Below are 14,495 nucleotides of genomic sequence, written 5' to 3'. Positions count from 1 at the left end.
TTTGGAGGGTGAAGTGCTTGAAAGGGTACAACAAGGAAGAAAGGTTGCTGGTTCCTTGAAAGCAGTGATAAGAAACAGGAAAGTGAGCATGGAAGTGAAAAAGTTACTACATGACAGTATTGTGATACCAACTCTAACGTATGGAAGTGAAGCTTGGATGTTGTTGGAAGGACACAAGTCAAGAGTGAAAGCAGTGGAAATGAGTTATTTTAGAGGAGCCTGTGGAGTCACATGGAGAGACAGACTGACAAATAAGGATATAAAGAAGCATTGTGGTGTGGATGTGGATGTGATAGGAAGCATTAGGAGGAACACACTGAGGTGGTTTGGCCATGTGGAGAGGATGGAGGGTGAGAGACTGACGAGGAGAGTATATGTGAGTGAGGTGGCGGGGGGGAGAGGGAGAGGCAGGCTGAGGATGAGATGGAGGGATGGGGTGGAGAGGTATATGAGATGGAGGGATGGAGTGGAGAGGTATATGAGAGGGGGGGGGTGAGTTGGGAGCAGGGTATTGAAATGGCGGCAGACAGGGCGACGTGGAGGCAATTTGTTTGTAGCCACCCCATACGGGATTGAAGCGTCTGGCAATAGATAGATAGACAGAACTCTTAAGACTGAAATTATGACATGATATACTGTGATGTAATCTTATGTGTGGTCCTTAAACTGCTTCCACTAGAATCTTACATGAAGGTATCTGATATATTACAAGGATGGCTTAGGCTGCTGGTGTGGGTGCAAGTATGGCAGTGGAAGTAGGAACTGAATAAATGATGCAGGACAGATATGGATAACGTTGACTGAACCATCCCCACAACACACAAAAATATCCCAGCGGAGTGGAGCAGCAGTGTTATGCATGAACTGCTTTCTATAATCAAAGTATATATTGTATTCCAATTATATTTTATTCAAATCATTTTATAAAAGCTTATGTTTATCAGAGATCATAATTCATGTATACTCATCACAAACTGATGAATATACTGTATTTCATACTAGCTCTATTCTGTATGTTGGTTGCAATCCGTAAAATTTGGATTATATTTAGCACTGCAATCTCTATGGAAGTAACAGTTATACTGAAATGTTAAAAACTTAAATAATAATAATACAGTACAATACCTACTTTGAAAAAATAGTAATAATAAATAATTGAAAAGGCACTAACACCAACCATAAAACTGCGTACCGGGTATGTTTCTTTCTACCTACTAAGTGCTAGTTAGTGTTACAATCTGCTTGATCTACATGAGTTACCAGCTAAGTGCAATGAGTATCTGAAATGGCACAAACAATGAGCAAAACTTAAGAGCAACTCTAGCTACGTAAATAGTGTTAGTTATTGTTTGAACATGCTTGATTTACATGAGCTACCAGCTAAGTGTATGGACTGATGCTACAACACAATATCCCTGGCTGTGCAAAAATGTACAACTGAGTTTGGATGAAGTGCAACACAGGAATACAACAATGGTGAAAAACTGATGTTCAATGATGCCTGGTGCTGTTCCTGGTGCTACAAAGTATCTACCATGCAAGGTGGTGCTGCAAATATACCATGCTTGGTGAAAATGGTAAATAACTGATGTCCAATGGTGCCTGGTAATACTTCTAGTGCTAAAAGGTATCTACTGTGCAAGCTGGTGCTGCAAATACGTTGTGCTGCAGATGGTGGCTGGTGAAAATGGTGCATTACTGGTGCTCAAAGTTGCCTGGTGATATTTCTTGTGAAACAAGGTATCTACTGTGGAAGGTGGTGCTGCAAGTGCTGGAGATGGTGTGTGGTGCTGGATTATTGGCTGCTGCACTTACTAGTTGGGGTTGAGAAGAGCAAGCAGAAGCTTCTTGTAGTCTCCAGAAGCTTCACTCTGAGGAAGAAAAGTTGATGTAGAAAAGCTGTAAACAAGTTAAATTGCTCACAGAGGGGCAATTTAGGGAAGATGTAGACAAATTAAACAGTTCAAAATGGGACAATGTAGGGAAAATGTACATACGAAAGAGAGAGGATTCCCCCCCCCCTCCTCATCCACTGTGAACAAAATATCTCCCCTTCCAACCAACACTGGGACAAGTTACCCATATATATATATTCTGATGTATACTGGTTTACTTACTGCAGGTACATCAACAGATACCTGTTTACTGCTCTGTCTATGGTTATTTCTGAATATTTACCATGGCTTCATATCTTCACTGATCTTTTTATTTTCTCTTTATACATCTATTGCTTTTCCTGTCTAGGTGAGATACAAGGCTTCACAGCAACTTTACCCTGGCAATTTATTTTCCATATTACACTTTACCATTTTCTGTTGGTGTCACATTCTTTCAAAAACTACCATTATCTGTGTCTAAACATTCACAGATAACAGGCAGCTCAGACTTTCACTATCATTCACTATCATATCAGGTGGTCAAGGGGTAAAGGGCAAAGATCAAGGTCACAGAAATTATTACTTGCAAACACTCATGGCCAAATTTAATGAATGGAAAGAACAGCTCCTGCCCTGATTCGACTCATTAAAACAATATTTGTGATAGAACCCCAGTAATTTTACTTGTTTATTCTTCCACATACACCACACTCCCACCATCACAACAGTACAAAAACGGCACAACAGGCCATAAGTAACTCCTACAGTAAAGAAAACAACCTTTGCATCCAACATTTGGTTTAGTTGTGGTGTGACTCGACATTTCTGGCAAGTGTTCCTCTTGCTCATGTAATCCCTTATCCTTTTCATGAGTTGCAGTACTGTTTTTAGGAATACTATTACTCTCTTCTTTACTGTATTTATTTTACTAATTTCTTTTGTTCATTTTACTACTACACCTCCAGATGACAAAAGGAAATTTAAGAATGACTGAACTGGACGGGTTAGATAAACCCCTGGTTACCCTCCCGATACACAGGCCATTCCAAAGCTGTATGTACTTGTCCAGTAGTGGAAAAAAGATGGAAAACACGCCACTGCTGTGAATGGGTTAAACAAACCCAGGTTAAACAAACACAGGTAATTACAAAACGGAACACATGGAAAAAGCCCACAGTGGCGGATGCTTATCAGTGGCTGATGAGTCTGCTTGGCAAGGCAGACAGGGGTGTGTTAAGTCTTGAATTACTCTATATCTCATTTCATCTACTTCATCGCACTAACTTTCTCCTATTACTTCCAAGATTAGCACCCTCAGTAAGATGATGCCTTTTCACCCTACTCTCGCTACAGCCAATTTTATTCAATGCAACAGCTCCCTAGTGAAGGAGGAGTCAATACATTTACTCAAAATCTCAGTACATTTATTGATTCAAAAACCTCTACAGTATTTGTTGATGTTCTGTATAAAAAGATGTATTCCAATTAAAAATTAGTTGAAAAATGGGTAAAAATGTATACCCCAACTCTAATTTATCTCTTAAAAATTTAGCACAAAATAAAGTGGGCAAAAATATATAAATATACTCCAACTCAAAATCAATCTCTAAAAGTGAGAAAAAAAAAGAAAAAAATTTGCACTGCACCTCTAATTTTTTCCTACAGTGGTTTAAAATGTACATTCTAACCTTTAATTTACGTATAGAAATGGGCTAAAAGCACATATATACAGTATACTCGAATGCAAAACTTATCCCGTATAACTTGCATAAATTCAAAATATATACTCTATCAATTTATCTCTTAAAAAGTTAGCAAAAATATTAGGTTAGATACACATCTTTGCTTAGAATGAATAAACAGATAATCAAATAACTTTCTCAGCACTTGCTTTCTATTCAACCACCTCATTACAAAGACGTCTGTTTAGTTCTTGCCACCATCAAACAATTTTAAGCAATCTAAGATGGACTTGCTGCAGTGACGGGGTGAATGAAGGCTGTATCTAACCCCATTAAGGCCAAAAACTAATCCCTAAGCTGAATAAAGCTGTCTGCTGATGGCAAGAATAAGCTATCAGAAAAAATAACTAAACTAAAAAAAAATATATTAACTATTAATGGTGTTAATTGGGTGTGTGGTGTTAGCCTAGAGATAATAATTGGGATTGACCAGTGCCAGCAGCATTTTCCTGTAATCCCCCGTGGTGTCAGCCTGGAGGGGCACAAGAGGGATAAGTGGGGAGGAACCAGAATGGGGAGGGAGGAGAGATGAAGATTAGGGAAGGAAAAGAGTGAGAAACTCAGGAGGGAGGAAAATTTGAAGTTCATAAGGGAGAAGAAAGGGAGGTTAGGGACAGAGGAGAGAAGAAGGTTAGGAAGGAAGAAGAGGAGGAGGTTTGGGAGGGAGGAGAGGAGGAGGTTTGGGAGGGAGGAGAAAGGGAGGTTAGGGAGGGAGAAGAGGAGGGTTTGGGAAGGAGGAGAGGAGGAGGTTTGGGAGGGAGGAGGAGAAAGGGAGGTTAGGGAGGACGCAGAAGAGACATTAGGAAAAGTGGACAGGAGGAGTTAGGGACTAAGTGAGGAGGCTAGGGATAGAGGATAAAAGAGGAGAGGTTAGGATGGGTAAAGAAGAGAAGATCAGGGGGAGGGGAGTGGAAAGGGTTATGGAAAGAGGACTGGAAAGGTTAAGAAGGGAGTACAGTGATGATACTGGATGTTGTTAGGAAGGGAGGAGAGGTTAGAAAAGGAGTAGAGCAGGTGAAGTTAGGAAGAGCACAGAAGGGGGAAGCTACTGCTATATGTTGTCATGAAAGGAGGGAAGAGAGAGATGTTAGGAAGGGTGTACAAAAGGGAAAACTGTATGTTGTTAGAATGCGAGGAAAGGAGAGGTTACGGAGTTGGTGGGATGAGGAGATATTGTTCAATATTAGGAAGAGGAGAAGATACCACTTTAGTTTGTTAGTGTGTGAGGAGAAGGTCAGTTAGTAACATAAGAGACATGAAGTGAAGATGAGGGTGAGTGGAATAGTTGAAGAAGGGAGAGAGAAGATTACGACAAGGGGAGGGGTTAGGAAGGAAGGAAAAGAGAAGCTGGGATGTGTGAAGTAAAGAAGTTAGGAAGGGAGCAAAAGAGAAGTTTGGAGGGGAGGAATGAAAGGAAGGAAGAAAGGCCAATCATAGAGGGGAGGAATGAAAGGAAGGAAGAAAGGCCAATCATAGAAGGGAGGAATGAAAGGAAGGAAGAAAGGCCAATCAATGAGGAGCATGGAAAGTAAGGAAATGAAAGGCTAAGATAAAAGGAAAAGTTAGGTTAGGAAAGGGATGAAAATAAAGAGTAGGAAAATCATATCATCCACTAAGAAAGTACATCACATAAAAATAGATGATCGGAAAAAGAACCTGCAACATGCTCGAGTAAGAGAAATGAAGTCCAAAAGAACGGCATATAAAGAATAAATCTGACAATAAAAAATAATATACGTATGTATGTAAAAAATAATCTACATACTGTGAAGCATACCTTCAGCTCTACTATTAATGCGTAATAAAATCAGATAGCAAAACAAGATAAAAAAAAAACTAAGCTTAAATGAATACTGGATAATACTCAACAGGGCTGGGTCATTTATATTCCCCTGTATGAAGGTGACCACCAAAGCAAGTGCACATGCTCCATTCCAAGACCTTGTATGGATCTTACTACTGTAATCTCAAGTAACAATTATTTTTGTCACTAACAATTCTGATGTCCGTTTAAGGTATACCACTTATTATCATCATCATCATCATCACCATCATCACCAACATCATCATCATCACCATCATCACCAACATCATCATCATCACCATCACCAACATCACTTTTTTCCATCTAAATATTAAGTGAGGTAGGATTCAGAAATAACCAGAGAGCACGAAAATTGGAAAAACTCTCATCAGCATGCCTCAGGATATGGCCTAACAATTGTTCACACATCATTCAAGCCAATGGAATCCTGGTTCTACAGATCTAACCACCGTGGACAATTTGCTTAATTTGCATGCGTCACCCTAGGTTACCTAATAGCAGTTCTTCATACTGCTCAATCTCTAGCAGCCTCTCTTTTTAGTCCTTTAGACCTTGATGTAACTTTATGACATCAGCCCAAGTCTTTTTTGGTCTCTGTCTCACAACTCTAACCTTTGCTATTGTATCTTTCTGTGTAGATGATCTATAAATACACATACCACATGGTTAAGATTGTTAACTGTCAAGCTGAGAAAGGAGTGACAAATTCTTGCCCTGTGCCTCTCTATACATATTTCATCTAATTAATTCAATCCCCTGTCAAATCCCCTGCCTCCTCAACTTCCATATCATACTTTCTTCACAAATACATACAATATCCATCATTCAACTTCTTGGTCTACCTTGCCATCTTTCCACCTTCAAATTCATAACAACTGAACATAATCTCTCCTGCCCTATTATCATCAGACTTCCTTAATCCACATCCTGGGTCTCATTGGTCTCTCTCTCTCTCATCTATTCTGCACACTCCACACACATTCTTAAACCTTAATCCACATCTTTAAAGGATCACATTGTTTCTCTCTCTGTCTCTGTCTGCCTCTTGCTCGCTCTCTCTCATCCATTCGGCAGAACCTGCGCACTTCACACACATTCCTCAACCTTAATCAACATCTTTCCTGGATCACACTGTTCTCTCTCTCCCTCTCTCTCTCCCTCTCTTTCTCTCTCTCTCTCTCTCTTTCTCTCTCTCTCTCTCATTCTGCACACCCCACAATCCTCAACAGCTCAATTTCCACTGCTCTAACTCTTGAGATGCTACACTTCTGCCATACCAGAGTCTCACACCCACACATATAGACATCAACACATCAACACACCTTCATGTCATCCTCCTGCAGCTTCCATACTCAGATCTCGACTTCATATATACACGTGTCCCCAGGATGAATGGGTAAAACTTTGGGAATGGCAGATGGGGGAGTTCTTTATTAAAAAAAAAAAAAAAAAAAAAAAAAAAAAAAAAACAGTATATCACCATGGATTCCAATATCAGCCACTGGAGCTACAAATACTGATTATATTGTAGGTGATTTGTGAGGGAGATCATTTTTGCCCATAAGGTCATCAGTAACTGTAGCTCCATAATGGTTGAGATTTGAGCTCCTTTTGATAATCATTATTTTTTTTTTTAGAAGACCATCACCTATCATTTATGAACTATGTCCTTTCCCCTTAGACACCCTGTATATAGTTGCAGACATTAATATTCATTCAGTTCATACTGATAAATTAAAGGACAGTGAACAATGACTTACAAAACACAGTAATGCAGACCCAACAGATCTTCCTGATTGTTATGGACGATTTTCATATTCGTTCAACTAAAATATGGCCCCATACTGTTGTTCACAACTATAAAGGGTGATGTGAGACTTCTTGCACTAAATTCAGAGAGTGATTATAGAGCTAAATAGGATTTTAGAATGCTATATCAACAAGTGTTCAGTTCTCAGCTATTACAAAGTTACAATTTCTGATGACTTTATGGACAAAAAAGGCCTCCCTCATAATTAACCCATAAGGTCATCTTTAAATATGACTCTCACAATGGTTGAAAATTGGACCCATGTTAATATAGTATTTCTTACTCAAAAATCAGCATATCATCACCTCCTGAAGTTAGCGGGTCAAGAGGCGGAACAAGCTATATACTAAACAAAAGTCCTTCTTAACCCCCACGTACCTTGATGTCAGCCTCGAGTGACTTGCTGTAAATGGACTGGTACTCGGTCTTGATGCTGGCCAGGTCCACCTCAGCACGGGACACCATCAGCCGGATCAGGTCCTTGTCCTTAGTTCCTGCTCCTGCCATGGCCTTATGCAATGCCTCAGCAAAGAACGCAACACGCTTCTCAAGGCACTGGACTGCAAGAGTGATGGGCGAATATGTAAACGGCACTATATGCCTGGTAAATCACAAGTGTGGAAACATACAGAAAAGGGCAGACAACAACAGTATAGACGACAATGATGAAAAAGAAAGATAAATATATATATATATATATATATATATATATATATATATATATATATATATATATATATATATCTTATATAGAAACAGTACAGTATACATATAAATATATATGGGTATATATTAATATCAATATCTACAATGTGGGCCACTGTGTATGTGGGAACACACATGATAATGGATGGATGGATGTATCATGCAGGAAAACTTGAAGCCAATTTCTGCTATCAATTGTACCAGCAACAAATTCAATATAATCTATCAGTAACAGCAATTCCACACATATATTGGCCTCTTTCAACCCTCGTGACTCACATATAGCCTTCATGTTATTTCTCTCCTGTCCCTTGTACTCTTGGTCAAAGGTCTCGCCGAGGGTCCTGCCTGCAATGGTGTAGTACGCCACGAAGATCCCATGCAGCTGCTTGAAGGAACAGGTGGACAGTGCAGCAATCATATCGCTCTCAGATAGTCCTTGTCCTGCAACAGCATGTGGAAAACTATTATATATTTTTTGTACTCTAACCAACCATTAAATTACCTAACCTTTGCCCTGCAAGAGAAATTGGGGTGATGAATGAGTGTTTTAACAAGAGAAATCAGGAAATGTATGAATGAATGTGTAGATAAAACAAAATGGAGGAAGACATAAATGAGGCAGATAAGTGATATAAGAACAGACTATGGATAACAAGAGAAATCAAGAAGTGTAACAATTAGTGTCGATAAAGTATAGGTCGACAAAAAAGGAACAGCTAAGAGATTACAGAATACAGAGTTTGCAGGATGAATATGCAGATGATGAAAAAAAGTAGAAAGAATAATAAAATGGCCTAGTAAGTTTTATATCGGAACGTCAATGAATGCGGCGATGTGTGAACTGATGGATGGGATTACGTTATCATTCAAAGGTAATCTGGCAGTTCACAAAGCTATTCACACTAAACCCAGGCCTTACTCTGCTTATCTTTGTTCTGATAAGCTTGACAGATTCATAAGGAGAGTTAATCTAATCCCAGTGAGGGTGAGGGTGGTGATGATAATGAAAGAGAGAGAGAGAGAGAGAGAGAGAGAGAGAGAGAGACTAAACACACCAAATTACTTCATCATACACTATCAAAAGAAACATAAAATAATAACAGAGGATGGTCCGTAAAAACACTCCACTAAAAATTCAACTACCACACCCACACCACATAAAAATTCACTCCCACACCCACACCAGCAGACTGAGCCATGTCTACATGGCCCAGTCTACTGATGTGGGTGTGGGAGTGGCAGTGGGAGCAGTAAATAATTAAATGATGCAGGGTGGGCACTGATAACGCCAACAGTGCCATCCCCACAACACACAACAGATGGACCGGAGGAGTGGAAGAGGAGTGTTATATAAGTACCACCCTGTATATGAGCATCTCCCCTCCCTCCCCCAGTGCTAAAGAGGGATGCCTTCATATGGTGGCACCAATATAACCAGGTGGCTCTCCTACCCGATTATAAAAATGTTGCCTTCCATATTCCCTAAAAGGAGGATGGTTGACTGTACGAGGACAACTTCAGCCTGCAGTCCACTGGGTTCATATTTCAGATGAACCTGGGGCTACAACAACAACAACTACTACTACTACTGTACTACTGCTACAACTACAAACTACTGCTACAAACTACTACTACTTCTACTACTACTAGTGCTGCTGCTGCTGCTGCTGCTGCTACTTCTATTACAAGCACAACATCAACACCATCACTAACAACTACTACTACTACTACTAACACAACAACAACACCTACACTACTACTAACACAACAACAACAACAACAACTACTACCACAACTACTAACACAACAACAACTACTACTACATATACAGTGCTGCTATTACTACTATTATCACTATAGCACTACTACTACTACTATTACTAACACAGCAACAACAACAGCAACAACAACAACTACTACTACTACAACTACTACCACAAATACAGTGCTACTATTACTAACACAGCAACAACAACAGCAACAACAACAACTACTACTACTACAACTACTACCACAAATACAGTGCTACTATTACTATCACTATAGAATTACTACTACAACTACTACTACTACTATTACCACAACTACCACTACATATACAGTGCTACTATTACTACTATTATCACTATAGCACTACTACTACTACTATTACTAACAGCAACAACAACAACAACAACAACTACTACTACTACTACTACAACTACTACCACAAATACAGTGCTACTATTACTATCACTATAGCATTACTACTACTACTACTACTACTATTACTGTGGCACTACTGCTACTACTACTCCCCATTCCCCATCCACGTACCATTGTTGTAAAGCTTCTTGGCAATGGCCTCGTTATTCTCCTCCCTGTATTCATCGCTTCTGTGCGCCGACGCCATGGACAACATCAGACTCTCGAAGATGCCCGACAGCCCATCCTTCAGGTCCTCCTCCAGGCTGTCATCGAACTGCTGATTGTAGGATGCCTTGATGGCCCTACGGGAGGAACAATACCCCTTTCAATATACGGATGCATTTATTTATGGTTTGCCCACTTTAATTTGGCTCAGATTAGGTCCTTCATGATAGTCAAACTGCCACTTGTTGGACTTGATGGATATATGGGAGAAACAACACCCCCTTCACTATCTACAGTCCTCTCAACCTGGCTCAGATGACAGTTAACATGTCTTCATATGACAAAGATCTCTAACTCTTTTCAGCTCAGTTGATGGCCAGAAATAGTCAGACAGGATGGAGGATTTGACTAGTAACCAGGGAGACTCTTTTCTGCCTCAACACAAAGGATCACTGAATTCCACGCAATCAGGACCTAATATCCAGCTTGTAGGAGCGACCAAGTTCCCTCAGCTGTAAACAAACCAATTAAAGCCCTCTTCCACATGATCAATGAACTGACATTCATAGGATGCCTTGATGGACCTGGAGGAGACGCATTAGACCCCTTCGGTATACATATGTCCATTTCTATGGCTCATTCATGTTAACCTGGCTCAAAGTAGGTCCTCCATATGGCTGTTGAATGTTGGTTGTACAACGCCTTAATGAACTGAAGAAACATTACCCCCTTCACTTTAAAGACAAGGCGCTGATGAAAGGCCTACATGTGGTGGTGCTGTTTACCCTGGGTGGAGTGAAGCAGCTGTGACATCCACCATGGAGCCACACTGTGAGGAAGGACCCCACCTAGATCCTGGTGAGACACCATCTACCACAAGGGGGCATCGGATCCCTAAACAACGTATGTATCGTACAGTACTGTACCTGTAAGACAGCTCCACAGAAGCAACTGTTTACCTGTAGTTCATGGGTCTGCTCAGCCAGACAGACCCAGGGTTAAACAACAACAACAACAACAACAACCCTTCCTGTTCTTTCCTTATGCAGGCTTACCCACTCCTTGGTACTGTACTTACTTGATCATGACATTCTGATAGGAGCAGAGGATCTCAACAATGACCTCAGCATGCTTGAGTTTGATGGCGTCATGCAGCTCCTTGGCCAGGTACTCAGGCATGGGCGTCATCATAGCCACGATCACGTCCTCAAAGTTACCGCTCAGCTCCTTCTTCAAGTCCTTAAGCAGATCCTGTGGGGAGGGGAGGGGGAGAGGTACAGGTGAATTGTGTGCCATGTCCATTAGTATGATTTATTTATTTTGCTTATTCTGGTCAAATGGTCTGACATTCAGTCACTAGGTGACTGCTTGATTAACCTGTAATTAACTGATCATATCAACTGACATCCTGTTAACATGTTAGTGGCTGGGGCATAAATTTATGGTCCTCAGTGCTGGTGCCCTGCTAATCAATACATAATTTTGTTGTGCAAAACTGCATACTGCAATACTGAAACCAGACAGCATAGCCACAATTAAACTTCCTGCACATCAGGACGTATACATAAAAAAAATACCGGCAGTATGCATGGTAGCTGAACTGTGAGAATAAGGTAAGGACCCCAGATGAGAAGCCTTCAGTTATAATATCTTCTCTAGAAACAACCAAATGCATCCAAAATTACTTTGACTCAGCAGTGGGAAAATTATTGCCTTGAGTCAGAGTAACAAGGATAGAACAGCTGAGTTTATTATCCTGTGCTCTGGAAATAAACTACAGTACTTAGTAGCATTAAAGGTTATATTAAAAATGATTGATGCGGCAACAATAGTTGCTGCTGCTGAAGCCACAGGTTCATCTGAAATGTGAACCCAATGGACTGTAGGCTGACATTACACTTTTGCAGTCCACTATCCTCCTTGTGGGGAGTAAGGAGGGAACTGAGGGATGCTTGTAAAACTGGGCAGTGGAGCAACACAGTCATATCAGTGTAATCAGGCGAAGGCATCCCTCTCCTTCACCCAAGTTATGGTAAGAGAACTACCCCGTACCCAATTTTAGTTTTGGTGATGGCTAAGTGTATGTAGAGTGGTGGGTGGGTTAGACTAGCAATCAAGAAGTGTTATTCCTGCCCTATAAATACGGATTATTGAAGTTTATGCAACCACGAGCTGGTATTCCGGTTGTGAGTAGCCTAATTTTGTCTGATGAAAACAAACCAATTATACTTCCCCCCCTCCCACAACAGACTTGTAACCACGGAGACTTATCACTGCCACATAACCAACCCTCTCAAAGGTGCTGTTGTAGTATTCGAGGATGGCCAGGCGCTGGACGGAGGGGCGGACAGCCAGGACCTTGATGATTGCCGCCTCATCCGTGCCCATCCCCTTCATCGCCTTCTTCAGGGTGTTTGCGTCGGCGGCGGCATCGAAGCGGGTGCTGGGTCTCACGGTTGGGTGGAACTGTTGTGGTGTGAAGGGGGAAAGATGCACTGATTTAACTCTATAACTGTGAACTGTCAACTCTGAACATCCCTTCTGTTAATCTCTCTCTCTCTTTCTCTCTCTCTATCACGTTAATAACTATCACGATTACCGTCTTAGAGATGAAAAAAGAACTTTCTACATTAATCCTGCTTACAATGGATGACTTCATTCAGCTAAAAGAAAAAAAATTAACCAAACCCAAAGAAAAAAAAGTGCCCACCATCATATTTAAAAAAGAGAGGAAAAAGGAAGAAGGAATGAAAATAAAAGTAAAATTATGGGTCATGGAATTTGGAGATTTTGGCTCTTTATGGGTCATGGAATTTGGAGATTTTGAGAGCCAATCTTTACAACCAACCATTGAGAAAGTTTTACCTTCTATGGTCTCTCTCCCACAAATTACATATAAGATTTATGTCTTATTATGGATGTTTTTTAATACGCACAGTCAGTTCAGAGTAACGACTGTTTTTATTTTTTTCATTTTTTATTTTTTTTTTGTTTTTGCTTGATTCAGTCACATATTTGTTTACAGCATAGGATGGCAGTCCCTGATAAATTTTTGTCCGTGTGCTGTGTGTACTTCAAAGGACTAATCCTTTCTTGCCAGTTATGGAAAGTTTACCTCCATGGTCAACGTTTGATTAACGGAAAGCGTGAAAATTTAGGGTTTGTGAGAGAGAGAGAGAGAGAGAGAGAGAGGTGGGGGGGGGATTAAGAATGCTATATCTAACCTCTTCAGTTAGACAAGTCTCTGCTAAGCTAAATAACACAGACTGAAGATAACAGGAATATAATTAACCACTCTTTTTGCACTAACTAGGCCTAAAATTGTCATCTCTCCACCTTGAATGCTGAGTTGTAACAATAAACACTAAAATATTGCGCCAGTCACGATGAAGTGGTATGGAAAGGATGTAGAGGCATGGTATTCTTTTCTCTCTCTCTCTCTCTCTCTCTTTTGCCACTGAACTACGTGAAATTAGCTGCAAAAGGAAGAAACTCTAGCCCAGGTTAAGGTGAAATGACTACTGTGTGTGTGACCTGCTTTGATCTATGAATCCGTCAAAGGGAGGGAGGGAGGAGTGGGTAAATACAGTAAATGGGAGTGGTGAGCAAAGGCACGATTATGAGGGGATGGAAATGTCATGGGAAATGGGGCTGGGTCAGGAAAGCATGCCCTGTGGAAATGGGTGCTGTAGAATTAGTGGCTTGAATGTATTGATGGTATACTTAAAAATATCCTCCAAGAATGAGTCCAGGAAGGTAAAGAAATGTGCGTGGTAAGCAAAGGAATACGCAGGATGTGCTGGTAATTTGGTGGGTGGTGGAGTTGAGGTGGGAGACTACACCCTGTGAAAATGGCTGTTGTAGGATTTGTGGTTTGATAGTAGTGAGGCCTTATTTCAATCTTCTATAAATGCAACTGCTGGGTGTGAAGAAGTAGGCGTGGGTGAAAGGAATGGAATGAGCCAGAATTGTGGTGGTGGGTGGGTGGGGAGACGCTGTTAAAAGTACACCTGTGAAAATGGGTATATACAGCAGGACTGATGGTTTGAGTGCAGAGAAAGTCTGTTGTAAAGTTTTCACCACCAAGAACAGGGAAACTTTGGTATAAAGAAAATGATATTATTTATAAAAAAAAAAAAAAAAAAAAAAAAAAAAAGTCTTTGGGCTGAATGGGATTAAGG

At 40.5% G+C, this 14,495-nt stretch overlaps 1 protein-coding gene across 1 annotated transcript in view; it reads right to left on the bottom strand.

The window, feature by feature from the left end:
- Positions 1-1,814: 1,814 nt before the first annotated feature.
- Positions 1,815-14,495, bottom strand: part of LOC145404334 (annexin B9-like) — a 14,126-nt gene continuing 1,445 nt past the window's right edge. Inside the window, exons 3-8 of the mRNA XM_080275858.1 lie at positions 12,604-12,780; positions 11,393-11,565; positions 10,279-10,451; positions 8,239-8,403; positions 7,633-7,814; positions 1,815-1,871 (exon numbers count right to left, since the gene is read on the bottom strand). Of these exons, the coding sequence (XP_080131984.1) occupies positions 1,815-1,871; positions 7,633-7,814; positions 8,239-8,403; positions 10,279-10,451; positions 11,393-11,565; positions 12,604-12,780 (927 nt within the window). The remainder of the gene's footprint in view (positions 1,872-7,632; positions 7,815-8,238; positions 8,404-10,278; positions 10,452-11,392; positions 11,566-12,603; positions 12,781-14,495) is intronic.

The sequence above is a fragment of the Coenobita brevimanus genome, chromosome 7 (assembly GCF_032717465.1).
Source record: "Coenobita brevimanus isolate Jiangsu-jjx chromosome 7, ASM3271746v2, whole genome shotgun sequence".
Classification (NCBI taxonomy): domain Eukaryota; kingdom Metazoa; phylum Arthropoda; class Malacostraca; order Decapoda; family Coenobitidae; genus Coenobita; species Coenobita brevimanus.
Note: the sequence above shows the minus strand (reverse complement) of the source record. Positions and strands in the feature narration are given on the sequence as shown.